At 36.3% G+C, this 27,566-nt stretch overlaps 1 protein-coding gene across 1 annotated transcript; it reads left to right on the top strand.

The window, feature by feature from the left end:
- The first annotated feature begins 291 nt into the window (after positions 1 to 291).
- LOC141287974 (coagulation factor VIII-like) lies at positions 292 to 27,566 on the top strand. The gene is made up of 25 exons (XM_073820097.1): positions 292 to 753; positions 3,155 to 3,252; positions 3,344 to 3,466; positions 4,357 to 4,569; positions 4,647 to 4,820; positions 5,684 to 5,908; positions 6,082 to 6,331; positions 6,405 to 6,585; positions 6,787 to 6,874; positions 8,888 to 9,105; positions 12,185 to 12,335; positions 12,478 to 12,687; positions 12,892 to 13,897; positions 14,004 to 14,169; positions 14,668 to 14,910; positions 16,459 to 16,687; positions 17,169 to 17,351; positions 17,764 to 17,880; positions 18,011 to 18,082; positions 20,310 to 20,395; positions 20,953 to 21,114; positions 23,643 to 23,787; positions 24,436 to 24,584; positions 26,632 to 26,814; positions 26,972 to 27,566. The coding sequence occupies exons 1-25, from the start codon at positions 605 to 607 to the stop codon at positions 27,125 to 27,127; spliced, it is 4,977 nt and encodes a 1,658-aa protein (XP_073676198.1). The 5' UTR covers positions 292 to 604; the 3' UTR covers positions 27,128 to 27,566.

Below are 27,566 nucleotides of genomic sequence, written 5' to 3'. Positions count from 1 at the left end.
ATGTACAAAATATGTTCATGGAATATAATCTTTACTTAATATCCTAATGAAAAAAAATGTGATAATTCTGATCCATATTATTGGCTATTGCTACAAATATACCCATGCTACTTAAGACTGGTTTTGTGGTCCAGGGTCACATTTGTCTATGTTGGAGTTGTTTTAGTCAAAAAAAAAAGCACAGCATTGATAGAAAACACAGCATATAGTTGGGTTCTTTTTTTGGCCATTTATCCCATTTTGTTTCTAGTTCAGGAAGAGCCTGTGCTTTAAATAGTAGGTATTGCAATTAAACATTAAGTGTAAATGTTTAGGACTTTAGGACAAGCACCTATTACTATTGCTCAAAGCATCTGCTTTTCAGAAAAAAAGAGCTAAAAATACTATTTGCAAAGTAGTGCCCCCAGCAAACTTTCATCCTTTCTTTCATGCTTCATTCTTTCTATGACTCAAACACTCATCATTACTCATGATTATCATGAAAGCTCTCTCTCTGTCTCACTCTTTTTGGCTCCTCCTTGAACACTTTTCCTGTGCAGTTAAATATGTCCTGACAGCATCTCAGCATCACATTCAGTCAGAGAATTGAACTTGTGCTCCAGTGATGAAGGTCGTGCTGTTCCTCCTCTCCCTCACGGTGTGTCTGAAGTCCTCCTGTGTCCTGGCAAAGACTTTGGAGTTCTTCATCGCAGCGGTTGAAACTAAGTGGGAATATGTGTTCACAGACACAGCAGATCCTACTGCAAACCAGAGGTGGGCACTCTTATTATTACACACACATAACATACATACTTTTCAGTTATTGTTACACATAAAAGATGTCTTTTATTATGAAATTTTGCTACACAGTGATCTCAAAACACTACTGTGTTCAAACAGTAGTGTTTTATCAGAGCAAACTGAAATCTGACCATCAAGCATAATTTCATCGGTTAGTTATTATAGACAGGAAACAGCTTTGAGAAAGTGTTTGGTCTTTTCAGTAGTTGACATGGACTCAGTCCAACAAAAAAAAAAAAAAAAACTTTGAGGGCTGTCCAAATTTCAATTATGCTTCCAAGTTGTATAGTTAAACAGAGCGTAACAAATGTTGAACAGTTTGCAATTAGATACAGAAGTGGCATGCAGAGTTTGATTGATTGTTTTAGTGATCAGAAGCATGCCTGTTATTTATATAGAACATATTCTCATAGTGATTTTCAGATCATAAATAGTGAACATGCGGTCACAACAAACATGCTTTGATTTGGTGTTTACAGAACAGAGCGTGATAACAGTTCACACCCATTAGTGTAAAACCGCAGCAGATCATTTGCTGAATAAGCATGTTTCTTGCAGCCATGCATAATGCTTTATAAGACAAAATGTTCTGTTATAAGTTGTACTAAAATTTGATAACACAATGTGTAATTATTAAAAGAAAAGTTCAGCCAAAAATAAAAATAAAAAAAAAGCTGAAAATGTATACCATCAGGTCATCCAAGATATGGACGAGTTTGGAGAAATGTAGCATTACATCTCTTGCTCACCAATGGATCCTCTGCTGTGAATGGGTGCCGTCAGAATGAGAGTCCAAACAGCTGATAAGAACATCACAATAATTCACAAATAATCCACACCAATCCAGTCAATCAAGACGTGTTTTTTAACTTTAAATTGTCACCTTTGGCCCAAATGAATCCAAAGAGTCACAATAATCCACAAGTGTGGATTACTTGTGGATTATTCTGATGTTTGGAGTTTCATTCCTCATTCTGATGGCACCCATTCACTGCCGAAGGATCTATTAGCAAGCAAGTGATGCAATATTAAACTTGCCCAAATCTGTTCTGAAGAAGAAACAAACTCTTTATCTTGAATGACCTGAGGGTGAGTACATTTTATTTCCATTTTTGGGTGAACTATTCCTTTAAATATTTAGCAATGAATTGCTAATCCTAGTTTTGTAGGACTTGTATGGCTTAATATAATGTAAATGCGGTCTCTTACTGAAATATGTAGAAAACCTATTAAATATTTATATAATTTGTTTAAAAAGTCCACATTGTTTTATACATATTTTGGACTACTGGTGCAACCTGTTGCTATTTTTACCGCAACTCGGAATAAGCAACATGGAAAATAAAATACTGATACGATGACACATTGTGCGTTTTTTTGGTTGTAATTTTCAGTCAAAGGGCAATAAGAGAAGGCGATGTAAGTCTTCATTGCTTTCCCAGTGAAGTGGAGAAAAGAAGTGGAGAAACGAATAGGAAGATGCCTGTGGATGAATAAAACTTCCTAAAGACCAGCATCTTTGTTCTCTCCACTTTAGCCCTGATGCCTTTGAGGCTTTTAGTTGACCACAGCTACTGAAAGAGCTTACAAACAATGTAAGTGGTAAAAATAGCAACAGGTAGCACCAGTTTTATGTATAAAACAATGTGGAATTTTCAAATAATGTAAATATTTAGTGGGTTTTCTACATATTTCATGTTGATGCTTGCCATGACGCTGCAGCCACTGGAGAAATTTTTCAGCATGGATTTCACGCAATATCCAGAGCAATTTAGACTGTTTGTTTGTAAAGTTGATGGTGCGACATTTGGTTTAAGCCTACACTCTTCAAAATAAAGGTGCTTCACAATGCCATAAAACAACCTTCTTTGTCTAAATTTTCTATTAAGAACCTTTAACATATGAAAAAAAATTCTGTTTCACAAAAGGTTCTTTGTGGCGAAAGAAGGTTCTTCAGATTATAAAAAGGCTTGACTGAATGGTTCTTTGTGGAACCAAAAATGGTCCTTCTTGCATTGCTGTGAAGAACCTTTCAAAGCACTTTTTATATTAAAGAGTGTATGTTTATATCCATCGTTGTGTTGTGGTAAAGATAGCAACTGGTATCGGCAGTAGCTCACTGAGTGCAACAATTTACATGATCAAAATGGCACCCCAATAGTCCAAAATATGTATAAAACGATGTGGATTTTTTAAATAACATAAATCTTTCATGGGTTTTCCACTACATATTTCAGTAAGAGACATCATTTATGTTATATCAAACCATACAAGTTTTAATACCCATGGTTCCCTTTAATAAAGCTGCTTTGTATTATGTTCCATTGCACTATATTGTACATATGTCTAGTAACAGCATCATAATTCCTAACAGGAAATTTGCATCTGGTGTCCAGAAATACATCAAGGCTGTATATACGGAATACACTGATTCCACTTTTACAACACCAAAGTCCAAACCTCCATGGGCTGGTCAGTATAAACTTAAAAATCTCTACCTCATAGGAAAAAAAAAAAAAAAAAACATGGAGAAGTTTAAAATTAATTACATTTTTTTTTTCAGGTATTCAAGGTCCCACTATCAGAACAATGGTGAACGACAGGGTTGTGGTGCATTTCAAAAACTTTGCATCACAATCGTTCAGTATTTCTCCCATCGGCATTCCATACTGGAAACAATCGGAAGGTAAATCTAACAGAATGGAATTTGCATTCATCTAATTGTAATTCAGTATATCTTTCGATTCCAAAAAAGGTTATTTATAGTGTAAAAAGGTTCTTTAGATTATGAAAATGCTCTAAAAGTGGTTCTTTAAAGAATTGCTCATTGAAACATTTTGGGGAACCAAAGATTTTTTGGAATGTATATAATTTATTTATATAATTTAAAGGGATAGTTCACCCAAAAATGAACATTCTGTCATTAATTACTTACCCTCATGTGGTTTGAAAACTTTATTCATCTTTGGAACACAAATTAAGATATTAAGAGGGCTTTCTGATCCTGCATAGATGGCAACGCAACTGACGCGTTCAAGGCCCAGAAAGGTAGTAAGAACATCATTAAAATAGTCCATGTGACATCAGGTCAGTGGTAATGTCGTGAACGCATGTCAAAGACTGAAACGGAAGAGAAGAAATTGTTGAATAAAGTCATTATTTTTGTTTTCTTTGCACACAAAAAGTATTGGACTATTTTAACAATGTCCTTACGACCTTTCTGGACCTTGAACATGGTAGTTCTGTTGCTGTCTATGCAGGGTCAGAAAGCATTTTAATGTTTGAGTGAACTATCCCTTTAATTCTACAGTACATGGTCCAACTTTAGACAATTCAAAAACATCATTATAGACTTGTTTTGGAATTCTGTATTTGTTTTGTAACACTGGAAATACTAATACATTCCATATAGTGCATCTAATACATGTGATTTCTCATAAACCAGCATATAGTAAGTTCGGGCTTACCCAACAAAACGAAAGCAATATCCTGAGATGTACAGCAATATCCTGATGTGTTTGAAAACCCATAATGTGTAAAGATAAACCTCAACATCCTTCTGCTTTTCAATGGCAGGCGCGGGGTACGAGGACTCCAGCTCTGTTCAGGAGCGAGTGGATGATGCAGTGCCTCCTGGTGGTTACTACAAGTACGTGTGGGACATTTCCCCCAACTCCGGACCAACCACATCAGATCCAGACTGTCTCACCTACATTTACTCATCACAGGTGGACATCGTCCGAGACCTCAACAGCGGACTCGTCGGGACTCTCCTGATCTGTAAAACAGGTGTGACTCAGTGGGATTTGTCATAAATATCAAGTAAAATCTCAATGACATATTTGACACATCCTTTAACATCTCAGAGGCTCTGACCGAGGAGAGACAGCGGAAGGCTCCGGAGTTCGTTTTGCTTCTTGCTGTCTTTGATGAGAGTAAAAGTTGGTACCGGGAAGTGGGCCGAGCAGACAAACTGAAGAAAACATCCAGTCCAACCCAGTTCCACACCATCAATGGATACATCAACTCAACATTACCAGGTGCGATCAGCCTCACAAAACCTAGAAAATAATTACAGTGTTGAAAATGTGATTTTTCACTTTACAGAATACATTTTAGAGTAGGCTTTATTGATTGGAAAAAATTGAAAAAGGGATGGGTGATATACTGGTAGACACAATTAACCAGTAGAAATTTGTCAGCGGGTAGAGATTTTGGACTATCGTCTCTATCGCGGTTATATGGTCATGTGGCATTGCTTTGAGACATGGTCATAAAAACCTATCGTTTGCATGCATTTTTAAGCATTGCAGTTTAAAAACATGATTTTTAGCTATTGAAACAATCAGCAGCTGTTTCTGAGCGCATGCACATGAAGACGGTGCTCATAGAGCGTGAGAGTACTGAAGTTATTTTAGCCGCTTTATAGGCCTTGAATGGGTAAATACACACATTCATGTGTCAAAATGCCTGTCTTTGCAAGTATTCTTGTAAACACAGTAATTTAGGTCTTAAGTGAAAGCAAACAGCTGAGAAAAAAAAAAAACACGTGTAACATAACATGTAATGTATCGGATCCAGGCAGCTCTTAAAATGACAGCAGTCTAATATTCAATAGTAATAATAATAATAATAATTTGTTACATTTATATAGCGCTTTTCTAGACACTCAAAGCGCTTTACAGTGTCAGGGGTATCAATAGTCTGTCATTCATCTTAATTAAACAACAAAAGCAAGAAAAACCTATCACTGCTCTTGACTAAATCACTTTTGTAAGTTTAATAAAAAGAGATATGTATTTAATTTACACAGTGAACAATATGCAATGTTATACTTTTTGATTACTTAGTGTAAAGAACTCAAATAATTCTCAAATGTATTCTGTTATTGTTGTTTCATCAGGTCTAACCGTGTGCCAGAAAAGTCCAGTGGTGTCCTGGCATCTTATTGGTCTTGGCTCAAGCCCAGAGATCCACAGCATCCAATTTGAGGGACACACGCTAAAGGTGTTTGATCATAAGCGGGTAACTGTAGAGATGACGCCCATGACCTTCACTACAGCCCTGATGAAGCCGACGGCTACCGGGAAGTTTTTGATCTCCTGCAAGATCCACTCTCATCAGACAGGCAAGATAAGAAGTTGTTTGTTTAATAAGGGGAAAGACTTAGGTCAAGATGACCTAAGAAATACGCACTTTGCACTTTGATGTTTGCAAGGAGTAAAAAGTGATGTTTGCTTTGAAATGTAATTGAATAAGTGTGTAAATCACTGATGTTTGATTTAACTCTCTTCTCCTTAGCTGGAATGAATGCGTTCTTCACCGTTGACGACTGTCCTGATCCTGTGGTGGCCCCGATCCCAGACAAACGAAACGTCATACGTGAAGATGATAAGGAGGAAGATGAAGACAACATGTTCTCCATTGTGTTCAAGCAAGGAGGCCCTGTTTCAGTACTTCGATCGAGTGCCAAGGGAAGACCTAAAGTGTGGGTTCATTACATCGCTGCAGAGGAGATGGACTGGGACTATTCGTCTCAAAGTGGCGACCGGTATGACTCTGAGCATGCCTTGAGATGAATAATGTGAAACCGACTGAATCTAATACTGATTTTCATGCTTCAGGCCTTCATCAACGTCAGCAGCAGCATCTGAGTGGTTCAGAAAAGGTCCTCAGCGCTTGGGTAGCATTTATAAGAAAGTGGCTTTCGTGGAGTACACAGACAAGACCTTCACTGTGAAGAAAACCGCTGGCAAAATGCTGATGGGCCCAGAGCTCAGAGGGGAAGTGGGAGACAGGTTTCAGGTAAGAAATGTAGATTTAAAGAGATCACCCAAAGCAGTGACATACCCTTCCATACTGTGAAGAACATCCGAGTGAATTGTTACGATTATCGAAAAAGAAAAAAATGTAGCGATTAAAGTAATTTTAAAGTGTTGACAATTAAATTTGATGTAAAAAATTTGTTTAATTTTTTGAAACTCACTCTTCTGTATATCTTATCAGATTGTTTTTAAAAATATGGCCAGTCGCGCATTCAACATTTATCCAAATGGCCTGATCAGCGTTCAGCCTTTGAAGAACACAAACAAAGGTACGAATCACTGCATTTCATGTTTTTTTTTCACATTACACATAAAAAAAAGGTTTATATACATATATATAATAGTTGAATTTATAGAAATGATCCCATTCAAAAGTTTACACACTGTGTTTGTTACCTGAATGATTCACAGTTGTTTTTTTTGTTTGTTTGTTTAGTAATAGTTGTTCATGAGTCCCTTGTTTGTTCTGAACAGTTAAACTGACCGCTGTTCTTCAGAAAAATCCTTCAAGTCCCACAAATGCTTTGGTTTTTCAGCATTTTTGTGAATTTAAACCCTTTCCAACAGTGACCCTGTGATTTTGATATCCATCTTTTCACACTGAGGACAACTGAGGGGCTCAAATGCAACTATTACAGAAGGTTTAAACGCTCACTGATGCTCCAGAAGGAAAAAACAATGCATTAAGAGCCAGGGTGAAAACTTTTGAACAGAATGAAGATGTGTACATTTTTCAAATTTTGCCTAAATGTCATATTTTTTCATGACCTTCAGAAGCTACATAAGATAACATGTTTCCCAGAAGACAAAATAAGTTAAATTTACCCTGCTCTTTAAATTCAAGAAGTTTTTACTCCCCAGCTCTTAATGCATGTTTTTTTCCATCTAAAGGATCAGTGAGTGTTTGAACCTTCTCTAATAGTTGCATATGAGTCCCTCAGTTGTCCTCAATGTGAAAAGATGTTTTGCTTATTATTTATTAGTATTATTAGTTACCTTGTAATAGGGCTGTCCCCGAATAGTCGAAGATTCGATGCATCGATATGCGGAGCCTGATTCGACCACCGATCTCACAGTCGAATCTTCGCGGGTGAAACGAGCATCATACCATTTTGCCAATATGGGGGTGCTCAATGTCTAATTGCACACAGAACTACTGGTTTTGTACGGTTATATTAAGTTATATACAGCCTTTGATTATGATAATGCAGTAAAAACAAAAGTGAAAAGAAAGAAGCGTTCAGTAAATATTTTTAACGTGTTTGTGAATAATTCCAACCACCCCTGTGACAAATTTAATTTTCACTTTCTCTGATGCATGACGAGATGAGGACCATCTTGACGCGTTTTTGCAGTTGGAGGCGCCTCTTTTGAATGGTTTTCTGTTGGCAGTGAGCGTTCTGTGCCCTGTTTATGCGCCCCCGGCTGCTGCGCCTCGCGTTTTGCAGGAGCGCTCTGAGCGCCTGAAGTTGAAAAAAAAAATCAACTCTGAGCGGAAAAACACCCAACGTCATTCGCGTTCTTTTCCATTGTCCAATCGAATGAATGGAGATGCGGGTCTTCTGTTGTGATGGCGAAAGTTTACCGTTGCTTAAAAAGTCCGGAGACTGCAAGAAATGGAGGAGAAACCTTTGGTGTCTATCGTGGGTAACCCGGAGCTGTATTATTTAGGGTTTCTGCTAATATGACAGTTTACTTAACAGCAAAAAACTAAGTTAGAGCGCTCGCGCTATAATCCTTTGAATTGACTGACAGGACAGCTGTTTTGGTCGTTGCTTAGCAACATAAAAAAACCGCAGCACACTGCTCTTTCATTAAAAGTCACCAAAAAAGGCAGTGCTGTGCGCCTCGCGTTTTTAGAACTAAAAGACGCGTTCTGTGTTTTTATTTAAACCTAAATAAGTTTGTCTGTCAGTTGGCAGGCAGTTTTGGTCGCTTATAAAATAAAATAAAAATAGTTTTACCCTCCTGCTGACTATAGTGTCGTGCCCCTCCCAACCCATTCACACACGCACATAAGATGATTCGACTATCGGTCGACTATAGAAAGATTCGAAAATTCTGATTCGACTATGAAAATTCATAGTCGGGGACAGCCCTACCTTGTAATTAGTATGTTATTTTATTTTATTTCAGTTAGTGTTTATTTTATTTTAAGTAACAAACATGTTGTTTTATGGATTTAGTTTTAGTTAACATTAATAACCCTGTTGTCAAGTGTCAAGTTATTCTAGCCAGCTGAATGCAGATTTAACTTATTTTTCTTTCTTTGTGGGCTGAAGACAAACAGGTGGACCTTCGTTCCCTGGCCGTTCCCCCGGGTGAGATAATGATGTACCTCTGGAAACTGACAGCAGAAGATGCACCCACAGAAGCCGACCCACGATGCCTCACACGCTTATACCAGAGTATGGTGGATCCCATCCGGGATGTGGCGTCTGGGCTGGTGGGACCCCTTATTATCTGCAAATCCCAGTCTCTAGACAAAAGAGGCAGAGTGGTGAGAAGAAACTCAAATATAGATCTGTTGGAAAAACGTGCCTATTGTGTAATTTCTGCAAAATGACATTACGCACTTACAAAGTGAAATCCAGTAAATGGTGCTAAAATCACATTAACGCATTTTAGCTTGCTTCTTTAAGTTTCTGAGCTCTTAAGTCGTGGGTCGTATTTCACGGACCTCATACTTGAGCACTTCGCATCACAAGTGCAATGTTGTCCCGGGTGCACTACGGAGCAAGTTTACCATAGCAGACAAGCCATACATATACAGCTGGTTATGCGAAGTAGTTTTCAAATTGATCAATATGGTAAAAGTGTTTGAGGTCATAAAATAGTCTTCATTAGTAAAATAGCCTCATAATCATAACTTGCATTAAAAAGAATAAAACTTGTTGGTGTTTAACTGCCACTAATATTCATTTCAGCTGGAAACTGTAATGAATTGCATGCTATACAGTAGTCAACTAACATTTAGCCCTAATAGTCAACTAACATTTAGGAGATGAGAAGAGGCTTGGTCGACCCAAATTTTATTAGTCGCTAAGTCTCAGAAAAAAAAATTCATAGGAAGTGGCGAAGTCACGCAGTCCGTGACGGACAGATCAATAACGGCTGATCTATTCGGTAATATAGTACATCGGTCAGGACATCTAAACACTCACCTATCATTCACAGACCTCAAATATGGCTTTTCATCTGAAAGATGTATGTAGTAGCAACTTTTCATGGCAGCTCAATCTAATGTTAACCAAGAAAAATGTGCGCTATTCAAGTGTTTGTGCAGAGTGTGGAAGCTGAATAGTAGCGTTCTCACGCCATGACAGATGGAGGCGCCGGTGCGCTCACTTGCTCTTAAAATACTCTGTCATTGAGTACGTTTACATGGACAACAATATTCCGATTTTAACGCGATTAAGACAATACTCTGATTAAGAAGCAACCATGTAAACTGAGATTTTTGATTAATTTAATCCGACTAAAGTCATAATCGGAGTAAACACAAATCGAATTAAGACAGGTGGAGTATTCCTATTTTAGTCGCATTATGGAAGACATGTACACACCTTAATCAGACTATTCCCCTTGTGTAGGACTTTTCGCCACATTTTGTGACAGGATACACATTAATGCTGCGTTCCAGGCAGGTTTTTGAGCTCGTAAATCACGTCTTCAAACCACGACTCAGGACTTTGTAGCGTTCCAGGCAAGTCACACCAAGCATGTATTAATTTTAGCTATATTATTAATAATTTGATTGCAACGTTATATTGTCTTACACTCTATCTTTCCACTGTGTGCCACTTGCATAAACACCGCACCCCAGAGGCTTTATTGTTGTTTCGCGGGCTATGTCACCTCAGAAATCAGAACTGGGAGTACGTCGATCTAGTACGAGTTCACGAGTGGGAATTCACGGGTTTGAGTGCCTTTCCAGTGCACTTTCACGGGTAGAAGTTTGGGAAAACACGGGTAACGGGTTGATCGCACGTGCTTATGCTTTGGTTTCATTTTTATTTATTTATTTTTTTGCTACAACATGGGATTAATCAATGCTCATTGCTGATAAATGGTTTGTCTGTTATCATAATTTATAGTTTTATGGAAACGTAGTTAACCCGTTCTTTTTCATAAGTATTATTTGTGATTTTAATTTTGTGAACGGGATTTCCGCTATTGGAATGTCTTAGTATGCTTTTCACTTTTACTATCGAATTCATGATCTTGGTTTTGCTTACATATATAGGCTACACCTATCAATTTTAAGATCAAAACAATTTTTTAAAAGATGGATTTGTTATTTTTAATTAAACAGCATAACAACAATAAAATAAAACCAGCTTATATCATTTATTAACAACAACTAATAAGACGAGGCATGGACTCCATCACATGCTGTGTTATATGCCGACTAAACAATTTATTACAGGGCACGCAAACACTGAGCAATCAAATCAATCAATAAAAAATAAATAAAAGAAAGCCTCTAAAGCGTAATGTGAGGTAAACGGCAAAGATAACAGGGTTTTCAAAAAGAAAAAAAAAAGAAAAAGTAAAACTAAACTGGCTTTCGACTTGCGTGTTTTTTTTTTTTTTTTTTCCCTAAAAACTGACTGCCTCTGAAACGCTCGCTGTATGGAGCAGACGATTTGGAGCAGCACAGCATGCACTCGCACAAATGCGACCACGGCAAATTTTAAATCACACATTCTAAAAAAATTGTTGCATATGTCCAGAGCCACCGAAACATCTAAAAGTCTATAACGAAGATGAACTGATAGCGTCGCGTGTGGACCTAATGATGTGTGTCATTAATCGATCTATGTACTATAACATGTAAAACGGGAACATGAAAGGAATATTTTAAAAGCAACTCATGTAAACAGCTTAATCATATTATTGTCTTATTCAGAATAAGGTCATTAATTAGATTACTGGTGTCCATGTAAACGTAGTCATTTTTGGTCGTACAGATAAAAGTAATGCATCTTTTGAATCTGTAAAGACTCTATGTTTATTTGTGTGCACTTAGAATAACAACAAAACGTTGCACTTTTGTAAAATAATGAAAGCAAACATGATACACTTTCTGCCATTTCTATCTCTGTGAACTTGAGCGCAAAACTTCTAAACTCCAAGTGAACTTGCCTTACAGACATGAAAGTCAGTGTCGTCGATTTAATCTCTTAAGTCGAAAAACAGAAAGCAATAGTTTATCAATAAATTGTTAAAACGTTAATGCAGTCTCCTTGCTGTTTTTCCCTGACACATAATTTTTCTATATCTGCCGGCATACTATGGCAAGCAAATTTTCATGCGGTTGTGCGCTTACAGTATTAGGCTATGTAGGCAATTAATTGCTCATTATTATGATTTATATGGTATATAAATAAATGTGAGACTAATAGTCAACTAATGCTTAAAATTAACGACTACAAGTTGACCAGAAAAATATTTAGCCGAGGGCAGCCCTACATAACAGTTCGTTTTTTTTTGTTTTTCGAGGCACATTTTTCCATTGAGCCTATGTTGGTGTGTCTGATAAATGAATGGTAATTATTAATTATATGTTTTCACAGGTAACTTCAGATAAAGAGAAGAAGCTCTTGTTCACTGTGTTTGATGAAAACAAAAGCTGGTACTTTGAGGAGAACATTAAAAGAAACAGTGAAGATCCAACTAAGATTGACCGCAATAATCCAGATTTCTACAATTCAAATGTCATGCACAGTACGTGCTTATTTTTAGTCTCTGAATGTAAATTACTGGATAATCTGGGGTTGCTTTGGGTACTTGAATTGCATGAAAAGGGGATTAATCTATTTTTCATGTTAAATTGCATTTTTATTTAGACTTTCTCTGTCTGTTTCAGCTGTTAACGGGTTCATGTTCAACCAACTACAATTCAGGATGTGTGTTGGAGATGTCATACTCTGGCATGTGGCGAGCATTGGCATACAAAACAACTTCCTGTCAGTCTACTTCACAGGAAATACATTTGAGAGGGATAAAACATATGGCACTGTCCTCACGCTCTTCCCAATGACTGGAGACACAGTCACCACTGAAGTGGAGATGCTAGGTAAGCGTTGGAGATCAAGATATTGGTTGGATGAGATGAAGGTTTGATGAAGGGTTTTTATCACTAACTACAACTAAAACCATTACAAACATAAAATTGTTATTTGGACCAGAGCAAGTCATCAATGAAAGAAAATTAAGACAAAAATAAGAACCAGGAACCTGTTAATACCTTGTTCATAAGTTTGATATTTGAACTTTGTAGGTGAATGGGAGGTCAGCGCATTTGACACGTCTCTGAAACAGCGAGGCATGAGTGTTCGCTACACGGTTGTTAACTGTGAAAGAGTCCTACCCGTGGTGGACAACGAAGACTACGATGACGAATTCATCGAGTTCATGGACCAGAACTTCCCGATTCCACGAGGCACAATGGAAAATAACCGCACTATCGCTGTCCGTGTGTGCCGAAACAGAACTGCGAGCTCAGACAATGAGAGACAAAACAGAAACCGTGTGTGTGAGATAAGATATATTCCCGTAAAGCGGGAAAAAGATGTGGATGCGTTATCACAGGGTGGTATTCCACAGGATATTTTGGATCAACTGGATGGGGAGATGGGCGGAAATTCATTGGAACGTCGGAAAAGGTCCCTCCACGAATCTGAGAAAGAAAACAAAGAATTACCAGAAGAACATCAAAATTTGAACGTAGCAAGCATGCAGATAAATGAAAATGAACATAAAACACATGCAACAAATGAGTTATTTAGAAAATTCCTTATTAAGGACAAAAACCTGTCTAATAACCAACTTGTAAAAGACTCTATGGAGGCAAACTCAGGGAAAGCGAGAAATCGAAGAGAGCTTTGGAGCGTCCGCAAAAACAAAATAACCAAAGTGGATGCAAAAGTTCTGAGCAACAACGAAGTTCTGGAAGAGTCTGGAAGTTCGGGTCTAAAGCAGGACAAGATGGAGGAAAGTTTGAATCTTCACAGCTATAACTACAAAGATCCAAAGAAGTTTCAACCAGATTTTGAATCCATTTTGGAGTCAAATTCATCAGATAACCAGACCTACGGCAGGAAATCACTGGCAAGTGATTATGACGATTATGGCGACGAAGGAAGCGTTCTCGGTTCAGTTCATCAGGTTGAAGATAATGTTGGCATTAGGTCCACAGAATCAAGGTTCAGAAGTTACTACATTGCAGCAGAGGAAATCATGTGGGATTATGGGGTCAATAAACCAGCTCAGCTCATTAAACAAAGGTAACAAACCATTCTGATGTGTCACAAACACATTTTTGGTCATTTTAGTAGACAATTTTGCAGATTTTCTAATGTTTCTAATAATAATATTTTCATGTTTCCACAGAGACATGCGGAGGGGAATGAGAAAGTATTTCCCAGCCTATAAAAAAGTGGTATTCAGAGCCTATCAGGACAGAGATTTCAAGCATCCAATCAAACGAGGAGAACTGGACGCGCACCTTGGCATTTTAGGTCCTGTGTTGAAGGCAGAAATCAATGATGTTCTTACTGTAAGTTTCTTCAGTAATAGGAGCTATTAAAAGAAGCCTCTTAAACTAATTATTGCATTCTTGGAGCGCAGTCACATTTACGGTTGTTTGGACAAAGTTTTACAGGTGAAATCCAGTCCTTTCAATAGAAATTCAAGTGAAGATGAAAGATTTTTTACAAAGATTGCAACAGGTTCAAGTTGGTCATGCGAATTTGCCATGCTGGCCAACAAAAAGCTCTATGATTTATACATCTAACCATCAATGACAATAGAAAACTGCCCATGACATTTTGAGGAAATTTCAATAATGTGATCTCCAAACCTGCTTTAGTTTATTTCCTAATGTAATGATCTAATAAATGTGGTAATGCATACTTCAAATATTCTTAGCTCTGTGACGAATTGCTTTTTCTGCTCTATTGTAAGTCACTTTGGATAAAAGCCTCTGCTTAATGTATAAATGAGGCCGCACTTTTATCATATCACACGCTAATTTCTTGCATTTGTTTCCCACAAGGTGGTTTTCAAAAACCTGGCATCCAGACCGTACTCTTTCCACTTGCATGGGGTGTACGATAAGACGCAGGGGAGTTTTAGCCCTGGAGCGGGCCCAGAAGGCGCCAAGGCTGATGAAGTACCAGGTGATCCGGTTCCTCCAGGGGAGGAGAGGGTTTACAACTGGAGAATCTCCAGAAGACAGGGTCCCTCAGCGTCAGAGTTTGACTGCAAGGCTGGGGCCTACTACTCCAATGTCAACATGGTAAATCAATGTTCAACAAGCAAAAAAGTTGTAGATTTTCATGTTGTCTTTGACCCTATAGAGTGTTTTTATAATGCATAATCAATCGGCCATATTGGTGGCATTGAATCAATCCCAATAATTGTTTAGTCTAGCCTATTTTCAGTTAATGAAAGGGGCATTTTAGCGTGGCTAACATTCAGTAAATCGCAATAAGCTTTGTGTTTTGTTACTTTTGGTATAAAACAAAGTCTACGATTTCAAATTCTGTCCATTTCATTACAATATTCGAACAAAAAATATAATTTTGTCACTGTTTAATGTGGAGTGACAGATCGCTGTACCAGTTTCAGCACAAATAAACATGAATAACCATCCAAAGGTATGTTAAAAGAAAGAGTACAACTTACTGAAATCGATATGTAATTGCCCAATCAGTGTTTTAACCGTGCAAAGACATTGAAGTACTGTAGCAGCTTTTATGCCACCTAACCTCACATTTACCTCTGAAAGAAAAAAGAAAATTCGGTGACCATTAACTCATTAGTCAGCTAGAAAAGTTAAATCTAGAGTGGAGCGTTTTGCTAAATACAGTTGAAAGTCAAAAGTTTACATACACCTTGCATACAACAATGACTGTATGATTTTAAAACCCATCTTTTCACACTGCGGGACCCATATGCAACTATTACAGAAGGTTCAAACGCTTACTGATGCTTCAGAAAGAAAAACAATAAATTAAGAGGTGGGGGTGAAAACTTTTGAACAGAATGAAGATGTGTACATTTGCCTAAATTGAATATTTTTTTTCATTTAGTACTGCCATTCAGAAGCTACAGAAGATACTTACATGTTTCCCAGAAGACAAAATAAATTACATTTACCCTGATCTTTAAATTCAAAAAGTTTTCACCCCCCAGCTCTTAATGCATTATGTTTCCCTCTGGAGCATCAGTGAGCGTCTGAACCTTCTGTAATAGTTGCATATGAGTCCCTCAGTTGTCCTCAGTGTGAAAAAATGGATCTCAAAATCATATAGTCATTGTTGAAAAGGGTTTAAATACACAAAAATGTTGAAAAACCAAAGAATTTACGGGACCTGAAGGGTTATTCTGATAAAAACAGCAGGCAGTTTGACTGTTCAGGACAAACAAGGGACTCATAAAAAACTATTACCAAAGGAGAAAAAACACAGCTTTGGATCATTCAGGTAATAACACATAATTAAGAATCCAGTGTGTGTGTGTGTGTGTGTGTGTGTAAACTTTTGAACGGGGAGAAAATTTGGCATGTCCTTATCTGATATATATCCAAATTATACATATTCAGTGAATCACAAGCTTGTGAATCAGAATATAATTGAATTCTGAAATTTGTGTCAAAACCCAGCCCTATTATCCATAAATCATTTTTTAGAAAACCAAATATGAGAGTATGAGCACCAAATTCTCACCAAATATGACACTTAAACAATTCCCAGAGAACAGATGAAGCTTGAATGCTATGCAAGTCACTTTTTAACATTAATGTAAACTTAAATAACATCTGTATTCCTCTTGCGTCCACCAGGAGAAGGACATAAACTCTGGTTTAATCGGTCCGGTGATGATATGTCGCCCTGGTACCCTCCGTCCACGCGTCTTGCTTCAGCCTGACGTGTCCGATTTCTTCCTTCTCTTCACCACCTTTGATGAAAGAAAGAGCTGGTACCTCGATTACAACATCAGGAAGTTCTGCACCCCACCCTGCCAGGCCAAAGTAGACGACCCGTGGTTCGAGACGAGCAACAAGTTCGCCGGTACATCTTCATAAATTATGGTTAACACGGCATTCATCTCTTATGAAATGATCCGTTTATGTTCTGCGTCAAAAATGATTTGTTTCTATGACAACGCTAATAACACCAAATGGGCGCGTGTGTTTTTGCCTGTCATTGTGTAACTTATGTCATTTGGTTGCACGCAAACACTTTCCCGTTACCATGACTTAGTACAAGAAACAGGACGTATAATGTAACATGCTGAACTAATTCAGCTAATTGCCAATGTTCCAAACACCCAGTTTTTCTAAATATAAACACAATTTGGAAAATCACTGACTCATGTATATTTACATGCAAGCCTTTGGCAGATGATTTTATCCAAAGCAGAATACATTTTATATACAAGGTATGCATTCCCTAGGAATTGAACCTATAACTTTGGGGTATTAGGAGAGAAATTAGTAAATGTAATAATAGCCATAATTATTGTGTTGTGTTGTTTTATTGGTACTTGTAGCTATTAATGGCTATGTGTCAGAGACGCTTCCGGGCCTGACAGTTCAACAGTACCAGACGGCTCGCTGGCACCTCCTCAATGTTGGGAGTCAAGGAGAGTTTCACGCCGTACACTTCCACGGACTGCCATTTGGAGTTGGAAATAATCAGGAACATCGCATGGGAGTTTTCAATCTCTATCCTGGTAAACTATACGCAAAACCCAAATCACAATTCATTAAATATAACATATATGGGCCATTCACAGAATTGGTTCAAAATCAGAGTTGGAAACAAATTTTGTATATATGTAAATTGTATAATATCTAAGGTACACATTTTTGTGATTGTGCAGTTAATTCTCATATTGGAATATTTGTCCTCTCCCCAAATTTGCCACTACTGAAGCAGCATATAATATATAATTAAATAAGAAGGGTTATATTTACTTATTAAGATTTTGCTTGCATCTACTTTTTTACTATTTTATTCAAAATCATGCTAATATGTTCATTTGCTGATCTATTGTTGGTGCTCAATTTATAATATTATTATCAGTATTGAAAACAGTTTTTGCAATATTACAGTTTAATATTTTTGTGGTAATAATTTGGCAGGAGTTTTTGGGACGGTTGAGATGAGGCCAGCCATCGTAGGCACCTGGTTAATAGAGTGCACTATAGGAGAACATCAGATGGCAGGCATGAGGGCCAAGCTGCTGGTCTACAACCCACGTAAGAGCTTTAACTCTCTTCCTTCATGGGACACTGTCACGGATCTCTCTTGGGATTTTATTTCTGATGTCATGTTTTGAGTCACTTTATAGTTAGAGGGCACCCGAAACTGACTGATTTTGTTTAACAGGATGCCTTCAGCCATTAGGAATGCAGTCGGGATGGATTGAAAACAAGCAAATAACAGCCTCTGACCACTTTGGTAAGAGAATATCATTGATATACTACTATAGATTTGTTAAAATGCTGAATTAGACTTTAAAGCTGAATTTTCATTACAGCATCATTACTCTAGGCTTTATTGTCACATGGTCCTTCAGAAATCATTTTAATATCAGAGTTTGTACAAGGTGCTTAAAGTACTTGAAGTACTTGAATTGACTTAAGGCCTGGAAAACCCTTGAAAATAACAATATTCCTGAAGAGGTACTTGAAAAGTGCTTAAATTATTGAAAAACAATGTATCTACAAAATTCACACAATTAAAAAAAAAACTTCATACCCTTTTCGCTTAATTCAGTTTATGTCAGAAAACTAGTGAGATAAGTTAGTAGTAGTACTGACAATGTCGTGTGAACATGGCTGAAGATGCGAAAAGAGGAACAGATGAACCATTTCAATCGAGTCATTTAATATAGAACCACTCCAACTCAATCAAACTTGTGACTTTGATCGTTCATTTCAGGTAATTCACTAGCAAAAACCAGATCAAATTAAAAGAGCTCTTCATTTTTTTTCACATAGTGATCGGTGAAACTTAGCTTTTCGAAACTCACATATCGCGAATCATTTGTTTCCAATCGGGACTTCAAATAGTATCATGAATCATTTAATTTAGCCCAAAATGGGTTTGTAAATCATTTCACGAAATGAATGATTCAAATCAAATGATTCTTGATACACACTCTGAAGATCAGAACTTCGGAGCAGGTTCGCAAATCATTTGATTCAGATTGGGACTTTAAATTGCTTATCATGAATCATTTGATTTAGATGGGAACTTCGCATATCACATATCATTTGATGAGAAAAAAAATCTTATTTCAAGCAGACAACTAGATTATTTTTCTTACCCCATTGGCATATTATTTTGCTTGTTTTAAAGCAAAAACTCACTTAATTTTGTCTTGTTTTTATTAAAAACAAGACAATTATTTTTACTTAAAGAACTAGAAAATCCTCCCTGATTCAAGAATTTTTAGATATTTTGGCTTGAAACAAGACAAAAAATCTAAGTAAGAAAAGCATTTTTTGAAGTGTAACTGAATGATTCAAATCAAATGATTCTTGATACACGCTCTGAAGATCGGAACTTTGGAGAATTTTCGCAAATCCTTTCAATTGCTTTTCATGAAACATTTGATTTAGATCGTAACTTTTCATACTGGAACTTTGTTAAGGGTTCACAAATCATTTAGGAGAGTGTATGACGAATCATTTGATTTAGCCCAGAATGGCTCATAAATCATTTTGCAAAATGAATGATTCAAATTAAATGATTCTTGATACACGCTCTGAAGATCGGAACTTCAGAGCAGGTTTGCAAATCATTCGATTCAAATTGGGACTTCAAACTGCGTATCATGAATCAATTGATTCAGATCGGAACTTCGGAGCGCACATCGCAAATCATTTAATTTAGCCTAGAATGGGTTCATAAATCATTTTGCGAAATGAATGAATCAAATGAAATGATTCGCTTCACGCTCTACAAAAATTGGAACTTCGGAACGAATTTGCAAATCGTTTGATTTAGATTTGAACTTCAGAGTGCGGAGAACAAATCATTTGATTCATATTGGGACTTCGAAGCGTGTATGGCAAATCATTTGTTTCAGATCAGGATTTCGGAGCGACTTCCCGAATCTTTTTTTTTTTCATATTTTTTCTTTTTTAAACAGTAGAAAACAGCAGTGCAGTTATAAAAAACAAAACAAAGAAGAAAGGAAGAAAGAAAATATACAGAAATCCCTTAATATTTATAGACATTGTTTGATAATCTCCGATTGAAGTCCTTGGAATTCTAAATAGTAGTGTTTGAAAAGTCCTTGAAAGTCCTGTAATATGCTGAATTGCAATTGCAAAAAAATTAATTTTATTTTTACATTCTGTATTGTATATTTTGACTTTAATTTTATTTGTTGTGTTTTTGTGATTTATTTTCTTTCAAATAATGAAAAAAAAAAAAAAAAACGATGGGTCTAGTTTTAGTTAGCTATAAAAACCCTGGTAAGAGCAACAAAATTCAATATAAAAACCACAAAATAATACTACAATAAACATATTCAAATGTCTAATATGTACAGTGGATTTGATTGTGTCCCACTCTTCTTGTATTGAAAGATGTGCTATTATTAGGATTTAAATCTTGTTTTCAATAAAATATTTCCATATTTATTTTAACTCTTGAAACCATATTTCTCTTACAGGTGACTGGAAGCCAAGTTTAGCCAGACTTGAGTTATCTGGATCTATTAATGCCTGGATGGGCAGCAGCACAGACTCCTGGCTCCAGGTAAAATAAATCTTTTGTTTGCAGATGTAACATGCTGTTCTCTGGCTCATTTTTTAAGGAACTGTGCTTAATGCTGACCATTCATGACGGTCATGGACTGTGATGACTCATTTTTATAGTTAACACACTATGATTTATTTGTGGCTTGTATCTCACAACGTGTCACAGACAATAGTGACTCTTTGCACCACAGTCAACCAGTCATGACACATTATACTTCCACTATCAGTTACGATAAAGTGGGAAGTACTTTTAAATACTATAAATAGGGTTGTGCAGAAAATTTTTTTATTTAACCTTTGATTCAATAGTGTCTGGAAAAGGTGTAGGATAAAAAACAATTCACTATTTTTAGCAGGGTTCATATGATAGAGCAATTCCTGGAAAGGCCTGGATATTTATAACATCTTAATCTTAATTTAAATTTCTGTTGTGAATGTTATTTTTAGCACTGCACAACTTGCTCCATTGCTATAAATAAGCACAAATCCATTGGTATAAACAGAATAAGACAACCTTCCTTATCTATTCTCTTTGTTACTGTATGTGTGTTTTAGGTGGATCTGTTGATGCCCATGCTTCTTCACGGCATTCAGACACAGGGTGCAAAGACTTCGATGGGTTTTAGCGAGTATTTCACTATCCTGTACACCATCAGTTACAGCATGGACCAGGAAAACTGGACTATCTACCGAGGAAACAGTACAAAGTCATCTTACGTAAGTACCAACATCTCAATTTCTCTGAACTTAAGTGATTTAAATGAGCTACAAGATGCTACATCCTAGAAGATGTTCATGTCTTTCTTTCATCAGTTGTAAAGAAATTTTTTTTTTTGAGAGAAAAAAAATCAGGATTTTTCTCTATATAATGGACTTCTATGGTGCCCCCGAGTTTGAACTTCCAAAATGCGGTTTAAATGCGGCTTCAAACGATCCCAAATGCGGTTGTAAACAATCCCAGCCAAGGAAGAAGGGTCTTATCTAGTGAAACTATCTTTTTTTTATTACAATTTATATACTTTTTAACCTCAAACACTCGTCTTGTCTTGCTCTGCCTGAAGTCAGTTTTTCAAGACAGTTAGGGTATGTTGAAAAAAAACTCCCTTCTTATTTTCTCCCTCAACTTAAAAAAGTCATTTCAAAATCACTCTACATCACTGCAGCAGTACAATACCCTTAACAAAAAAAGTAAATCAGAAATGTAGGATGATTTTGAAGTTGAGGGACAAAATGAGATGGAAGTTTTTGAGCATTGTCTTGCTCAGAGTTCAGGCAGAGCAAGACAAGATGAGCATTTGAGGATAAAAGGTATATAAATTGTATTTGTTTAAATAACCAATCGTTTCGCTAGATAAGACCATTCTTCCATGGCTGGGATAATTTACAACCACATTTGGGATCGTTTGAAGCCGCATTTAAACTACATTTTGGAAGTTCAAACTCGGGGCACCATAGAAGTCCACTAAACGGAGAAAAATCCTGAAATGTTTTCCTTAAAAACTGTTTCTTTAAGACTGAAGAAAGAAAGTCATGAACATCTTGGGGGTGAGTAAATTATCAGTCAATTTTTGTTCTGGTAGTCAACTTGTTTAAATCAGTTATTTACTAATGTTATAAAGTTCTCGTATTTTTTCACCGTTATTTATTTTTAACATAATGACCACCTTCAGCGTTTTTACTTCTGTGTTTTTAGAGTAAATCTCACAAGACCTGTCAGGAATGTGTGAGACTATTTCACATCAAAGTCAAAGGAAGAAATAAGAAATTATAATTTACTCAAAGAAAATCAAGCCAATAGGTAGCACCATCACAGCTCAAAAAATAAAATGACTAATATCAAAAAGAATTTGGGATGGAAAATAATGGAAAATTACACATTACACACAATCGTAATGGACTAATAGACTTTCTACTAGATTTTCTTCATGCAAAATATAATGTCTTTTACCTCTTTCATTATTTAATCATTGCACTTGATTTATATATGTAACATAATTTATGATTGCCTAATATCTTTACATATGAAATATATGATGATACACAAAGATATGTTAACATATATCACACTCTTATTGAATCTTCTAGAAATTACCAAAATAAACCATATCACTTTATGGTGATAATCATATATTAGGAGCTATTTTAAGAAAAACTCTAAAGAGCCACAAACCCTCTCTAAATCTTCCACGCATTAAACCTTGCAATCTTTAAGGCATAGTAAATAAAAAATAAAAAAAAATTGCCCCATTATTTACTCACCGTCAAGCCATCCTAGGTGTATATGACCTTCTCCTTTCAGATGAATACAATCAGAATTATATAAAAAAATATCCTGGCTCTTTCAAGCTTTATAATGGCACTGAATGGGTGTTGAGAATTTGAAGTCCAATAAAGTGCATCCATCCATCATAAAAAGTACTCAACACAGCTCCAGGGTGTTAATAAAGGCCTTATGAAGTGAATTGATGCATTTGTGTAAGAAAAATATGCATATTTGAAACTTTATAAACTGTAATCTTTAGCTTCCACTAACTCGTCTGAGAGACTGGCATTCCAGCAAATGACGTAAAAATGCAGAAACGCAAAGGAGAGAACAAAACATAACAAAACACTAGTCACAAATTAGAAGTCCAAAATGAAGATTTTTAAAGAATAATGTTGAAGAATTTCGATATAAGCCTAGAGAAGACTGGTTTTCCAATCTAAACCAATCTTGGTTCTCGAGAAACTAGCATATTCTCACCGGAGCTTACGCACGCCTAAGTCCTACGCCATCTGCTCTCTCGTGAACGCACATGCGACAATTAGTGGACGCAAAAGATATTACGCTTTATTAGGTTGTAAATATGGATGTTTTTTGCATCGATTCCCTTCAGAAGGCCTTTATTAAGCCCCCAGAACTGTGTGAAGTACTTTTTATAACGGGTGGATGCACTTTTTTGGACTTCAAAAAACCTCAACAGCTGTTTACTGCCATTACAAAGCTTGGCAAAGCCAAGACATTTTTAATGCAACTCTGATTGTGTTTGTTTGAAAGAAGAAAGTCATTTACAGCTAGGATGCCTTGAGGGTGAGTATATCATGGGGTAATTTTCATTTTTGGGTGAACTATCCCTTGCATATGATGAAACTCACTCCTACGATTCAGTGAAACTGATTTGCTTTGATTTCAAAAGAAGTGTTATTTTTGTATCTTTCGTGGTTTCGCCATTCATTCACATCTGTTTTCTTGTTTAATTGATCAGACCTTCAATGGAAACATGGACGGTTCCAGAATAAAGGAGAACTTGTTTTCTCCACCCATCATGGGTCGCTACATTCGAATTCACCCACTGACTTTTCAGAAGCAGCCCACGCTGAGGATTGAGCTGCTGGGATGTGACCTCAATAGTGAGTCTAAACACATGCAGATTGATGACAGCACTTTTTTTTGTCGGAAAAGACAAAGACGCAATAGATGAGAAATCTAAACAATTCATCAACTAGAAACTATTCAAATGACAAGACACTGAAGCAAAGTCTTTACGAAGTATATTTCTTGTTTGCATCCGTATGGCATTTTTATCAGCATACAGCTATTTAAAAATGGAAATCTGAAAGCTCTAGATGATTTTTGTTAGTTCATGAGCATCTGTCATCCTGCTGTAGCATCAGAAAGAAACTTCCTACTTTCATTTAAGCTTCAAAGCTTTGTAACTACAGCGTTCCTTGTTTACTCTCTTGCTTGTCAACACCTTTTATTCTTTCAGGCATCAATAGCAACATCCAAAGCTTCAGAGAAAAGTCTGAGTCAAAAAGTTTCTTTTAATTGAAAGAGCTGAATAATGAATATTTCATCACATCACTTCTCCAGAACAAGGCCCTGGCAGTATAAATGTTTTTCAGGCTAATATGCTTTTCAAACCAGGGTTATTATAGAAATTAAAACCATAAGAAGAACATTTTTGTTATTTGAAAAAAAAAAAAAAACAGGATAAATGAAATATCAAAAATGTAAATTTATTATAAAAAGTAAAAATTTGTTTGTGTGTTTGTCAGGTTGTTCTATGCCATTGGGAATGGAGCGCAGGTTGATTCCCAGCAGTAGCATCAGCGCCTCCTCCTTCTTAAACAAGTGGTTACTGTCCTGGAGTCCCGACCTCGCTAGACTTCACCAGGAGGGACGAGCAAATGCATGGAGACCCAAGGTATCTGTCCATCCATGCACCCATCTTACTATCTATCTATCAATCACTATATGCTGTTCTTAGAGAATTTACTCTCTACACTGTGTGTGTTTTATAAACCCATTGTGAGAGTGTTTCCTCTATCCTGTCTGTCTGTGTGAAAGTGAGGTGATCCCTCCATTGTCTCACTCTTTTCACAGTTTTTAAGTTATTGTTCTTTCTACTTCCTCTTTGAGCGAGATGCACAGAGAGCCAAGTGATGTCAGTCAGGTAGATTTATGAGTTAATTAGAGAGATTTAGATCACATGCAATTCAGCTTTGCATTGCATTTGCAACTTTAAATTTATACCTGCAGAAATCTGTGCTTCTTAAAGGTGAAGTGTGATTTCTTTGAAAGCAAAATGCTTACAAATGAATTGTACAAGTCAGTTTCCTTTAACACCTCAAACATGTGGAAGCCTGTTTCCACCACTGAATACAATTGTGAGTTTTTATCTCACAATTCGGGGGTGGGAGGGTGGGGAGGGGGGGTTCTGCAATTGCGTGACACAAACTCACAATTCTGAGTTTATATCTCAGTTCTAAAAAAAAGTTAGAATTGCGAGTTTTATAGTCAGAATTGCGTGCTATAAATCTACAATTAATAAATAAAAGAGAAATATCACAAGAGTTTATATCAATTCTGAGGAAAAAAGTCAGAATTTCAAGTTTGTATCACGCAGTTCTGAGAAAAAAGTCAGAATTGCAAGTTTATATCTCACATTTCTGACTTTATAATTCAAAATTGTGAATTTATATCTCATATTTCTGAGAAAAAGTCAGAATTTTAAGTTTGCATCATGCGATTCTAAGAAAAAAGTCAGAATTTTGTGTTTATATCTCACAATTTTGAGAAAAAAAGTCAGAATTTCAAGTTTGTATCACGCATTTCTGAGAAAAAAGTCAGAATTGCAAGTTTATATCTCACATTTCTGACTTTACAATTCAAAATTGTGAATTTATATCTCACATTTCTGAGAAAAAAGTCAGAATTTTAAGTTTGTATCATGCAATTGAGAAAAAAGTCAGAATTTCGAGTTTTTAATCACTAAAATTCTGAGAAAAAAGTCGGAATTTTGAGTTTATATCTCAGTTCTGAGGAAAAAAGTCAGAATTTTAAGTTTGTATCTTAATTCTGAGGAAAAAAGTCAGAATTTTAAGTTTATGTCTCATAATTCTGAGAAAGAAAATCTGAATTTTGAGTTTATAACTTAATTCTGAGGAAAAAACTCAGAACTTCAAGTTTGTATCGCACAATTGAGAAAAAAGACCGAATTTCGAGTTTTTAATCACTGAAATTCTGAGAAAAAAGTCTGAATTTTAAGTTTGTATCTTAATTCTAAAGAAAAAAGTCAAAATTTTAAGTTTATGTCTCATAATTCTGAGAAAGAAAATCTGAATTTTGAGTTTGTATTATGCAATTCTGAGAAAAAAGTCAGAATTTTAAGTTTATATCTTAATTCTGAGGAAAAAACTCAGAATTTCCAGTTTGTATCACGAAATTGAGAAAAAAGTCAGAATTTTAAGTTTATATCTTAATTCTGAGGAAAAAACTCAGAATTTCCAGTTTGTATCACGAAATTGAGAAAAAAGTCAGAACTTCAAGTTTGTATCACACAGTTCTGAGAAAAAGTCTGATTTGCGAGTTTATATCTCATAATTCTGAGAAAAAAGTCAGAATTTCAAGTTTATCTCATGCAATTTAGAGAAAAAGTTTGTTTTGGAGATAAAAAGTCGCAAGTACCTTTTTAATTTTTTTATTCAGCGGCAAAACCAAGCTTCCATACAAACACTACACAATGCGATGCATTATTCACATTACTGGTAAAACAGCAGTAAAAAAATAAACACAGAAATTCCTTAACAATAACACTCTACACTGACCCTGATTGCCTTTTGCAAACCATTTGTTTTTGTAGACTTAAGCACATTCATTCTGCACATGAGTGTTATGTAAGAAATTGTTGAACTGATCATCTTATATTTTGTCTCTCTCTGTCTTCCCCCTCTTCTTTTCTGGTTCTACAGACTAACAACCCTCATGAGTGGTTACAGGTGGACTTTCTCTCTGTGAAGAGAGTGACCGGGGTGGTTACACAGGGGGCCCGATCCGTCCTGAAACCAATGATAGTCACTGAATTTACTGTCTCTGTTAGCAATGACGGACACAAATGGACCAGTGTGAAAGAGCAGGGCAGCGACAATGAAAAGGTACTGGTTTATTTGTGTGTATTCATTGATACAGAATAGATTTTGCCCCAAAACATTTGATTTTGGGATGAAATATAAACTGAACATGTTCTTGATGGGTTTCATAAGACACCTATTTATATCTATGGTGTTTTGTTTCTTATTTATCCTAATGTAGATCTTTGAGGGAAACAGCGAGCATGATGAGGAGGCGCTGAGCGTGTTTGACCCTCCCTTATTCACTCGCTTTATACGGATTCACCCAAAAGGCTGGGTCAACGATATTGCCCTGCGACTGGAGTTTTTGGGCTGTGACACTCAACCAAGTCTTTGAGAGAAAGTGAGATTGGTCCATTGGGGTTGAAAGATTATTGTATTAATATTTTATAATTTGATTACATCTAAACAACACGGCTCTCTTCCAAACCGTGCATTTGAATCATAACTGAACTGTAACCTCATTTAGTGACTGATCTGAAAAGTTTTTCACAGGTTTGGTGGTTTTAGAGTGGTTTTGTGCACTTGCCATCTGGGAGACTGCCCAAAAAATGCTATCTAGGTAGGCAGCTCAGTTTGGCTTTGAACAGAGCCCACATATGCACTACACAGGTTTATCTCTAGAACAGGTTTTCGTCATGTGATATGATTTATGTGTTTTGAATCTGGTTGATTGTATGTTATAAGTGTTCTGATCAGTACGCTGCTCATTTTACTGTCTGCTTTTGAGACATTATTATAATTATAGTAAATAAACTACCAATATCTATTTTTCT

Source organism: Garra rufa, chromosome 16 (genome assembly GCF_049309525.1).
Source record: "Garra rufa chromosome 16, GarRuf1.0, whole genome shotgun sequence".
Classification (NCBI taxonomy): domain Eukaryota; kingdom Metazoa; phylum Chordata; class Actinopteri; order Cypriniformes; family Cyprinidae; genus Garra; species Garra rufa.
Note: the sequence above shows the minus strand (reverse complement) of the source record. Positions and strands in the feature narration are given on the sequence as shown.